Genomic DNA, 12,004 nt, shown 5'->3' with positions numbered 1-12,004 from the left:
ACACTCTTATCCAGAGCAACTTCAAATCAAATGATATTAGTCACATGCTTCGTAAACAACCGTGGTACACTAACGGTGAAATGCTTATGGGCCCTTCCCAACAATGCAGAGAGAAAGATAATAGAAAAGTAAAACACGTAATATTAAATACACAGAGTAATGATAACTTGGCGCAGGTTACCAGTACCAAGGCGATGTGCAGGGGTACGAAGTAATTGAGGTAGAATAGGAATAAAGTCACAGATAATAAACAGTAGCAGAGGTGTATGAGATTAGTAAAAACAGTTTGTGCAAAAAGGGTCAATGCAGATGTGGGTAGCTATTTCGTTAACTATTTAGCAGTTGTATGGTTTTGGGGGTAGATGTTGTTCAGGGTTCTGTTGGTTCTAGACTTCGAGCAATTAGGGTTAAGTGCCTTGCTCAAATGCACATCAATATATATATTTTTTACCTGGTCGACTGGGATTCGTAACAGCAACCTTTTGGTTACTGGCCCATCGCTCTTAAGTGCTAGGCTTCCTGCTGCCCTAAATGTTTGTCTTGTGTATAAAGGTGTTTGCATTGATATTTTGAATGAACAAATTGTGTATTCTCGTGTAGATTGCTAACTCAAGATACAATTCTGCCTTCTGTGTACAGTATAGCGATATTCATCATTGTATTGACATGTTTGTCAGAAGTTAAAAAAAAGTTTAATAGGAAATATGCACTGGCACTTGTTTCGCTTGTCTTCATACAACATGTCGCCTGCATGCTTTCCCAGAAATGTAAAGCAATCAAGCAACAGATTCATGGTTTATTTCAGTATTACCATTTTATTGAGTTGCATCACTCTACATTAACTAGAATTTCAACAACGTTAAGACTAAATATAGTACTTGCATCCCTGCAATAAGTCTCTACACTCAAAGAGAGAAAGCCATTTTACTGAAACATACATAAGTATAAGAATTAGTATTTCATTAAACATTGCCATAAAAGTGAATGTTCATTCTGTATGGCATTTTATATTCATATATATTTTTGTTTTGTCTGTCCTTTATAGGAATACTATAAAAGAAAAATAAGAAACGCACAAAACCCATTGAAAATAGCATGGCTAAATACTACAGCAAATAAGTTACTGGACATTCATTTTAACATGCACTCAAGTGAGGGATAAGGAGAAAAAAATTGATTGCACAGTTTAGGGAACAGCCAGGAATGTTATAGAAATAGTATTGGCATTTTTTTGTCTGGCTGGCTCTGATCTGTTCATACAGAACCCAACAGAAGCAACGGATAAATAGAAAACCTTTCCAGTAGAATTTCCACACATCTGTCAACAAGGGATCCATGCTCTTGCTCCATTCTGCAATACTGATGCTGAGGCTAATATAAAGCCCAAGGCGTGCTATTTATTATTGATTAATATCACAGGTGCATTAACACTGAGAAGTCCAGGGTTCTCTCAAGGTAAAGTGTAATGTGGCCTAGCACCAGAGATTGAACTGGACATGAGTTCATTCCATTTCAGTGGTGGTCCTAGTTATGATCAAAGGCAAGTAAACAAACTGTTTTATTTATTTTACAGTGCACAAGGACAGTATTTGTTATTACTTACTTTGATATTATCTGAGAATGTTATCCTGGGGAGGGAGAGTTTGATATTCCCCCATTGGTTAAGGACAGGCTTGCCATGACCTTCAGGTGCTTACAGGACAAACTAAGAAATTCAATGGCAAAGTAGGTGAAATATTCCGCCCTCTAAAGGTTGATCAAGATGAGTGATTCATACATTATTCTTTATAGATAACATTCATATTTTGATCATTTATAATACTCTCATACTTTATATATCTGTAATCGCTATATTCCATTTATGTACATTGTGGTTTTTGACGGTCTCTGATTGATCATGTTGATTTCAGGTTGGTGAAATTGAGGTTGGACAAAGTTGTCATGGTTCTTCTCTAACTGGATTGGTGGGTGAACATTCTGATATATTTTCTGTTACTGTCATTTTGCTTGATAGGTGTGTAAACATGTCCTTTTTGCTCAATTGCAATGAACATTGTGATTGTAATATGGGGCTGTGCGTTAGATGTTTAAAATCTAATTAGTGTGTGTTTATGGGAAATCCTACCTAGGTACCCACTTACAACCTCAACCATATGTTGATGTTTAAGGCTTGAGATTGTGTTGGTCAAAAAGGGAACTGCTGCAGCAAACCAAGTTTTGCTACTTTTGTAGTAATTGCTTTTTCTTCATAATTTTGCACTGTATCACTAAAGACGTCAATACAAATATAATTGTAATATAACATTTTTTCATATAATTTTACTAGACTTTAACAGCTAATATATCCAGTGCTGATTCATACATGTACTTTTAACACAACGGAAAAAACAACCTTAACTGCTTGATAGAGACGAATGTTGAGCGCTCTATTAGTCTACCATTAGCAGTAGCGGGTTCATGTCTTTAGTCAAAATGGATGACATGCACGAGAGCCTCAAAAGCAGGTTAACTGTTCACCTCATTTCTACCATGACTTGAGGGTGAACGATACGATGAAGAAATGCATTGGATGGAGGTAATCTCGCTTTAATGCACTGTTCAATATTCACTGCAATTGACGCATTCCATTTTGCCTCAATATCAAACAGACACTGTGTAAACATGTACTTACAAAAGAGAGAAAGAGAGGGGTTGTGAGGGTGAGAGAGAGCGGGTGAGGGAGGTTACGGGGGAGCTAAGGATGGGGGGTGTTGCAGACTCAGGCAATCTGGCCCCACCCCTGTCAGTCTCTGCTCAGGCTGCACCAGGCGGCTGGGGAGAGAGACAGAGGGGGAGTTCAGTTAAGACACAAGCAGCTCAGGAATACAGAAAAACAAGTCTATCATTAACACACTCACACATTGACACTCACATCTACTGTTTCTCTGCTCAAATGTGATAATACAGTGATGATACACTGCGATATATAATTAAAATTGAATGTCATACATTTTCAGGTTTGTCTGGGGTAAGTCTATGACATAAGGCCTTATGCATTCATGCCAATAACAATAAGTCCACAACAATAAATATCAAGGTATGTGCTTTCCCTGACTGTTCCTGCTCTACATTGAACAGATCTCTCCCCAGTAGGTTCCCTTGCATTAAGGGCTCCCCATCCATCCCAGACACATGGCACTATGCCAGCATCCCTCTCCAACCTGGACTCAGAGCATTTCGTATTATTCCTACGTATATCCAAGACACTCCATTTAGTACAATATGCTATGTTTTGTATGGTATGTATTCATTTGTGGATGTCCATCACCAATTTCATATGATATGTTACGAATTACAATTCGTATGATATGTTACGGATAATAGCTAGGTGGCTAATGTTAGCTGGGTTAGGGTTAGGGTTCAGTTTAGGAGTTAGGTTAAACGGTTAGGGTTAGGGGAAGGGTTAGCTAAAAGGGTTATCTTTAGGTGAAGTGTTAGTTAAAATAGTTAAGGTTAGGAAAAGGGTTAGCTAACATGCTAAGTAGTTGGAAAGTAGCAAAAAAGTAGTAAGTAAGCTAAAATGCTAAAGTTGTCTGTGATGAGATTTGAACTCGCAACTTTTGTGTTACTATGCCCACCCATCAACCCCGAACCAACCACCCTCCTATTGTTTTGCCTTATGTAAGCATCTGTCTTATGTAACCATAGCAAACGTAACATATCATACTAAATCGAGTGTCTCGGATTTATGTACAGAACAATATGAAATTCTCTGAGACCTGGTTGCCCTCTCAGGAGACTAACCTGGCACAGCAACAGTGGACACAGCCTCAGGCTGGCACAGAGTGTCCACTTTAACATGTTGAAAGGCCTTGGAGGACGCAGTCTGGAGGTGTCTGAGGACAGAGTTGGAGGGCATAAGATCACACAAAGACAGACGTGGACATATGCACGCCCACTCACTTCTTCAGTATTCCCCATAGATTATATTGTGAGCAGTAAAATATTAATGAGAACATACAAGATAAAGACGCATTACAGCCTCAGCACATCCCCAAAAACATCAATAAGTAATTATGTCAGCCTTATTCTAGCTGTAGCTAGATTACACTACTGCTACTCTCTGTTCATCATATATGCATAGTCACTTTAACCATATCTACATGTACATACTACCTCAATCAGCCTGACTAACCAGTGTCTGTATGTAGCCTCGCTACTTTTATAGCCTCGCTACTGTATATAGCCTGTCTTTTTTACTGTTGTTTTATTTCTTTACTTACCTATTGTTCACCTAATACCTTTTTTGCACTATTGGTTAGAGCCTGTAAGTAAGCATTTCACTGTAAGGTCTACACCTGTTGTATTCGGCGCACGTGACAAATAAACTTTGATTTGATTTGATTCTTGCTGCTGTAGACTCACATCTGGTGGTCTGTGCCGTTTAACATGAGGGAGGACGATTTTTTTTATTTTTTATTACAGCATATTGGATGACTGTCATTCATATTCCATTCACCCAGCTCAATGTAACGTCGATAGGTTTAGGCTACTACATTATACTCACATTTTCCCTATACCCATCATGAGGTTGTTACAACCTAGCCTATGAATGAAAGTTTACAACATACTGTAGGTGCACACATGTCAAGATACATTTTTTAAGTGACAGACAGTGACACATGGACAGACAGTGCATCTAGCTCATCTAGGGTGTAATCATTAGTACAACCATTGCACATTAGAGTTTCTATTGGACAAATTCTGGTGTGTTTATCCCCGTTTTATTCCGTTTGCTTCTGTTTAAGAAACGTTTTTTCAACAGAATTGGCAGAATGAATAAACCCTGATCGTACGTAAACACAGTTCACTTTCATAGCAGCCATGTTGTATTTCTTCTCGCATTTATGCACGCTCCTCCTCTCACCTTTTCCCTTCACTTGTGGACTTCAATGCACAACACAACAGCTGCATGTGACCAAGCGAAAAAACCTTTCCAAGCCAAACAGCCTACATCGTTGTCACCATATTAGCTAAAGTAACGTCATAGTCAACATAGCTAATAGAATTAACGTGTTACTAAACATGCTACAATCATTTGTACAGTATACAGTTAGTAAGCAGTTTAGCAGTTACACTGGTGGGCCCCGGTGACAATAAATGAATAAAACCAAAAGCCTACCCTGACTTGGAAAAGTCATAGTATTGTGTTGGATAGTCATAGTTAGCTAGCTAACATACATCCCTCTGTTTGAGCCAGATGTTTGAGTAGGGTAAACTGTCTAGCTGCATTTGCTAGCTAAGTAAGTGAAAGTGACGATGAAAAAAATGACTAAATATCTCTCTCTTGGTTCTCCTTCATTTTTTCAGAAATTAATTACTGTTTTTCTCTCTCTTTGAGTCAACTACTCACCACATTTCATGTACTGCAGTGATAGCTAGCTGTAGCTTATGCTTTCAGTACTAGATTAATTCTCTGATCCTTTGATTGGGTGGACAACATATCAGTTCATGCTGAAAGAGCTCTGATAGGTTAAAGGACGTCCTCCGGGAAGTTGTCATAATTACTGTGTAAGTCTATGGAAGGGGGTGAGAACCATGAGCCTCCTAGGTTTTGTATTGAAGTCAATGTACCCAGAGGAGGACGGAAGCTAGCTGTCCTCTGGCTACACCATGGTGCTACCATACAGACTGCAGTTTTTTTCAGTTTTTTTTCTATTTAACCATTATTCATCTAGGCAAGTCAGTTAAGAACAAAGTCTTATTTACAACGACGGCCTAGGAACAGTGGGTTAACTGCCTTGTTCAGGGGAAGAATGACAGATTTTTACCCTGTTTGCCATTGAGACTATTGTAGACCTGAATAGCAGAACAGTGTATTTGATCAGTTATTTGGTGATGTGAATATATTTAATATAGTTTTATCTAAAAATTATAACTTTTTAAATGTTTCACTATTTTTATTTTTATGAAATTCACTGAGGAGGATGGTCATCCTCTTCCTCCTCTGAGGAGCCTCCACTGACCTCAGGAGTCTACTTAACCAAAGACTGACTCCAGATGTTACCTTAGTATGAACAACAAAAACACTAAGCAACGATGGCTCTTCTGTATTCATCTACTCAATCATGTAAGAAATACACACACTGCTTAGTGAGTCTACACATCCCTTGCACAGTCTTCACATTTTGCTGCCTTAAAATATATATTTTAAATTAATTAGGTTTTGTACTCCACACTTCCAAAGTTTAAGAAAAAGTATAGGATATTTTCCAAATGAATGATTTACATATATTTTTAAAGGATGTCTTGATTGCTTATGTCTTCACACCCCAGAGTTAATACTTGGTGGAAGCACCTTTGGCAGTCATTACAGCTGCAAAACATTTTGAATAAGATTCTACCAACTTTGGGTGGTGGACAATTCCTGATACACATGGGAAACCATCCGAGAGCTTCTGGTCAGCGGGGTGGTGGCACTGGGATCCTCATCTCTCCCAAGTGGACATTCTCTCTTTCTCCCCTGACCCATCTGTCTATCGCCTCCTTTGAATTCCATGCTGTCACAGTTACCAGCCCTTTCAAGCTTAACATCCTTATCATTTATCGCCCTCCAGGTTCCCTTGGAGAGTTCATCAATGAGCTTGACGCCCTGATAAGTTCCTTTCCTGAGGATGGCTCACCTCTCACAGTTCTGGGTGACTTTAACCTCCCCACGTCTACCTTTGACTCATTCCTCTCTGCCTTCTTCTTTCCACTCCTCTCCTCTTTTGACCTCACCCTCTCTCCTTCCCCCCCTACTCACAAGGCAGGCAATACGCTTGACCTCATCTTTACTAGATGCTGTTCTTCCACTAATCTCATTGCAACTCCCCTCCAAGTCTCCGACCACTACCTTGTATCCTTTTCCCTCTCGCTCTCATCCAACACTTCCCACACTGCCCCTACTCGGATGGTATCGCGCCGTCCCAACCTTCGCTCTCTCTCCCCCGCTACTCTCTCCTCTTCCATCCTATCATCTCTTCCCTCTGCTCAAACCTTCTCCAACCTATCTCCTGATTCTGCCTCCTCAACCCTCCTCTCCTCCCTTTCTGCATCATTTGACTGTCTATGTCCCCTATCCTCCAGGCCGGCTCGGTCCCCCCCTCCTGCTCCGTGGCTCGACGACTCATTGCGAGCTCACAGAACAGGGCTCCGGGCAGCCGAGCGGAAATGGAGGAAAACTCGCCTCGCTGCGGACCTGGCATCCTTTCACTCCCTCCTCTCTACATTCTCCTCTTCTGTCTCTGCTGCTAAAGCCAATTTCTACCACTCTAAATTCCAAGCATCTGCCTCTAACCCTAGGAAGCTCTTTGCCACCTTCTCCTCCCTCCTGAATCCTCCTCCCCCTCCTCCCCCCTCCTCCCTCTCTGCTGATGACTTCGTCAACCATTTTGAAAAGAAGGTCGACGACATCCGATCCTCGTTTGCTAAGTCAAACGACACCGCTGGTTCTGCTCACACTGCCCTACCCTGTGCTTTGACCTCTTTCTCCCCTCTCTCTCCAGATGAAATCTCGCGTCTTGTGACGGCCGGCCGCCCAACAACCTGCCCGCTTGACCCTATCCCCTCCTCTCTTCTCCAGACCATTTCCGGAGACCTTCTCCCTTACTTCACCTCGCTCATCAACTCATCCTTGACCGCTGGCTACGTCCCTTCCGTCTTCAAGAGAGCGAGAGTTGCACCCCTTCTGAAAAAACCTACACTCGATCCCTCCGATGTCAACAACTACAGACCAGTATCCCTTCTTTCTTTTCTCTCCAAAACTCTTGAACGTGCCGTCCTTGGCCAGCTCTCCTGCTATCTCTCTCAGAATGACCTTCTTGATCCAAATCAGTCAGGTTTCAAGACTAGTCATTCAACTGAGACTGCTCTTCTCTGTGTCACGGAGGCGCTCCGCACTGCTAAAGCTAACTCTCTCTCCTCTGCTCTGATCCTTCTAGACCTATCGGCTGCCTTTGATACTGTGAACCATCAGATCCTCCTCTCCACCCTCTCCGAGCTGGGCATCTCCGGCGCGGCCCACGCTTGGATTGCGTCCTACCTGACAGGTCGCTTCTACCAGGTGGCGTGGCGAGAATCTGTCTCCGCACCACGTGCTCTCACCACTGGTGTCCCCCAGGGCTCTGTTCTAGGCCCTCTCCTATTCTTGCTATACACCAAGTCACTTGGCTCTGTCATATCCTCACATGGTCTCTCCTATCATTGCTATGCAGACGACACACAATTAATCTTCTCCTTTCCCCCCTCTGATAACCAGGTGGTGAATCGCATCTCTGCATGTCTGGCAGACATATCAGTGTGGATGACGGATCACCACCTCAAGCTGAACCTCGGCAAGACGGAGCTGCTCTTCCTCCCGGGGAAGGACTGCCCGTTCCATGATCTCGCCATCACGGTTGACAACTCCATTGTGTCCTCCTCCCAGAGTGCTAAGAACCTTGGCGTGATCCTGGACAACACCCTGTCGTTCTCAACTAACATCAAGGCGGTGACCCGTTCCTGTAGTTTCATGCTCTACAACATTCGCAGAGTACGACCCTGCCTCACGCAGGAAGCGGCGCAGGTCCTAATCCAGGCACTTGTCATCTCCCGTCTGGATTACTGCAACTCGCTGTTGGCTGGGCTCCCTGCCTGTGCCATTAAACCCCTACAACTCATCCAGAACGCCGCAGCCCGTCTGGTGTTCAACTTTCCCAAGTTCTCTCACGTCACCCCGCTCCTCCGCTCTCTCCACTGGCTTCCAGTTGAAGCTCGCATCCGCTACAAGACCATGGTGCTTGCCTACGGAGCTGTGAGGGGAACGGCAACTCCGTACCTTCAGGCTCTGATCAGGCCCTACACCCAAACAAGGGCACTGCGTTCATCCACCTCTGGCCTGCTCGCCTCCCTACCTCTGAGGAAGTACAGTTCCCGCTCAGCCCAGTCAAAACTGTTCGCTGCTCTGGCACCCCAATGGTGGAACAAACTCCCTCACGACGCCAGGTCAGCGGAGTCAATCACCACCTTCCGGAGACACCTGAAACCCCACCTCTTTAAGGAATACCTAGGATAGGATAAAGTAATCCTTCTAACCCCCCCCCCCCCCCCCTAAAAGATTTAGATGCACTATTGTAAAGTGGTTGTTCCACTGGATATCATAAGGTGAATGCACCAATTTGTAAGTCGCTCTGGATAAGAGCGTCTGCTAAATGACTTAAATGTAAATGTAAATGTAATGTAAATGAAACTATTGAGCGTGAAAAACCCAGCAGCGTTGCAGTTCTTGACACAAACCGGTGTGCCAGGCATTTACTACCATACCCCGTTCAAAGGCACTTAAATCTTTTGTCCTGACCATTCACCCTCTGAATGGCACACATACACAATCCATGTCTCAATTCTCTCAAGGCTTAAAAATCCTTCTTTAACCTGTCTCCTCCGCTTCATCTACACTGATTTGAAGTGGATTAAACAACTGACATTAATAAGGGACCATAATGTAGATTTCATCTGGATTCACCTGGTCAGTCTATGTCATGGAAAGAGCGGTGTTCATAATGTTTTGTACACTCAGTGTATATCTATTGTTTTTGTCAAAATTGTTCAAGTTCAGTAAATTTGGTTGGGAGTCGTTGATGGATAGCAATATTCAAACCTTGTCTCTGAAATGAGACTGGACAATTCAGGAACACACAACACCTATTGGAAAGCCATTCCAGTGTGTCTTTGGCATGAAAATGTGTGCAATTGTCACGCTAAAAAAGAAAACTATCCCAGGGGTTAGGTATCTAGAAGACTGAGGCAGGGTTTCCTCTAACTTTTGTATCTGGCCTTTACTCCTTAGATATTTATTACAAGCATACCCATAACGTGATGCTGCCACCACAAAACTTGAAAATACAGAGGATAAAAAACATTGCATTCATGCCACATTACGGGGTCTGTATGACAAAGTGAAAATAATAAAGCCTGTAAAAAATTAAATAAACAACAAAATCATCCATTCTGTTTCCAACAAGGCTGCTAAGTAATACTGCAAAACAACCCGGCAAAGACACTTTTTAGCCTAAATTAAAAACTACAGGCTTGGGGCACATCCAATACAACTGCATTTTCAAGTATTGTGGTGACAGCATCACGTTATGGGTATGCATGTCACCTCCTGGGATTGGGGAGTTTGTCAGGATCTAAAGAAATATGAAAGCAGCAAAGCCTAGTTAAAAAGTTAGAGGAAAACAAGCCTTTGTCTCCTGAAAACCTAACCCTGGGATATAGTTTTATTTTTCAGCAGGACAATTACAATTTTTAATGCCAAAGACAAACCAGAATGGCTTTTCCAAGAGGTGTTGAGTGTTCATGCCCCGGTCCTGACTTAAATCTGCTTGAAAGTCAGAGACAAGGTTTGAATATCCATCATCCATCAATGACTCCCAAGTAAACTTACTGAGCTTGAGCAATTTTGACAAAAACAGTGGATAAATGTTTCCCTAAGTGTTGTGCAAAGTTGGTCAAATCTTATTCACAGATGTAATGGCTGCCAAAGTATTAACTCTGGGGGTGTGAAGACATACGCAATCAAAACGTCTTTGTTTTGTTATTTTTATTCCTTTGGAAAATGTTTTATACTTTTTCTTTAACTTGAAAGTGTGTAGTAGGTTGTGTAGATCGGTAGAAAAAAAAATGTAATCCCTTTTGAGATTAAGTTTTAAAGCAGAAAAATGTAAGGGCTGTGTAGACTTTCACTAGCGACTGTATCTCATAAAAGAACGGTGCATACAAAATAGTAGTTATTCACTAATTCGGATCGGATGTAGATAATGGTACAAAAATATCAAATTATTGTGCATTATTGATTCCATCTTTTCTGTGAATTGGACCTATGGGATTATAAGAAGACCAATGAGTCAAGGTTCAGGAGATGTGGGAGAGAGAGGAACGAGGTCAAATCTGACACATATCTAGCTCTTACTTTTTCCACTCCTCCTCTCCATCCCAGAACTCATACACCACGAAGGAGAGTCCATCTGGCAGCCGCACTGCAGTCACACTGAGGAAGAAAGGAATAAAAAAGAAAGAGAGTAAGACATTGGAAAGTCAATAATGGGCAGTGGACATTGGAGAACTATGAACTATTCTAATAGAGTTAATTGCCAATAAGCATATGTGGTAGTAGTTATGTGTGGTAGTTAAGCAAAGAAACACTTGCACAACACATAAACCATAGCAGTAGACACCCATAGTCACTTGACTTCAGCTCCACTCACTTCCCACCCATTATCTTCCACTGGAGGGCAGTAGTGGTTCAGATGGATGAGTTGTGCCTCGGGTTTAGTGCAGTAAAACAGTTCTACTGTATGAGCTGGGTTTTATAATTGCTTCCATCACAGTGGAGCTCACAACTCCACTGGAGAGACTCCTGACATGTCTTATTGACCTGCTGAATGCTTCCATTACGGCTAGCAGCTCTCTGTTGGAGGTAACATCTATATTAGACCACTACATTGTTTCATTTGATGGGCAGATGCTGTGCAAGGCTCAACAATCACCTTAATCAAACCAAAGAAACATCATGTCCAAGTCAGTGTGTGTCCATCTAAAAGAAAGCTGTGGACAGTGGGAGGTTGATTGAGTGTGGGTCTGTGCATTCATTTGTGTGCTTCCTTCAAATAACTTTGCCAGCGTTTGTGTGTATCTGAGTCTGTGAGTTCAATGACTAAAAAGGAGGACATATTCTTATGGAGTTTGACAGGATGTATTAGTACCATATATAAGCACTTATAGGAACCAAGAGTAAAGAGATGAGAGGGAGGAAAAGAAAGTGTCAGACCTAGATTGTGGTGGTTTGAGTGAGTCTAGAAAAGAGACAAGCAAATTGCCTATTGAGCAGCAGCAGTAGAAGCAGTACAGACTCAGCGCCCAATTCCTCAGTGATAAATTATTCACCGTCCCTACGTGCATTATGATGAGATTACAAAACGCTGCTGACAACACGCGGCCCATTTCC

General features: G+C 42.2%; 1 protein-coding gene across 2 annotated transcripts in view; it reads right to left on the bottom strand.

The window, feature by feature from the left end:
• Nucleotides 1-795: 795 nt before the first annotated feature.
• LOC129867085 (N-terminal EF-hand calcium-binding protein 2-like) overlaps nucleotides 796-12,004 on the bottom strand; it is a 132,983-nt gene continuing 121,774 nt past the window's right edge. For both annotated transcript variants that reach the window (XM_055940246.1, XM_055940247.1), the window contains 3 exons: nucleotides 10,970-11,047; nucleotides 3,784-3,875; nucleotides 796-2,811 (listed from right to left, as the gene is read on the bottom strand). In XM_055940246.1, the coding sequence (XP_055796221.1) occupies nucleotides 2,783-2,811; nucleotides 3,784-3,875; nucleotides 10,970-11,047 (199 nt within the window). In that variant the 3' untranslated portion in view covers nucleotides 796-2,782. The remainder of the gene's footprint in view (nucleotides 2,812-3,783; nucleotides 3,876-10,969; nucleotides 11,048-12,004) is intronic.

Source organism: Salvelinus fontinalis, chromosome 12, assembly GCF_029448725.1.
Source record: "Salvelinus fontinalis isolate EN_2023a chromosome 12, ASM2944872v1, whole genome shotgun sequence".
Lineage (NCBI taxonomy): Eukaryota > Metazoa > Chordata > Actinopteri > Salmoniformes > Salmonidae > Salvelinus > Salvelinus fontinalis.
Note: the sequence above shows the minus strand (reverse complement) of the source record. Positions and strands in the feature narration are given on the sequence as shown.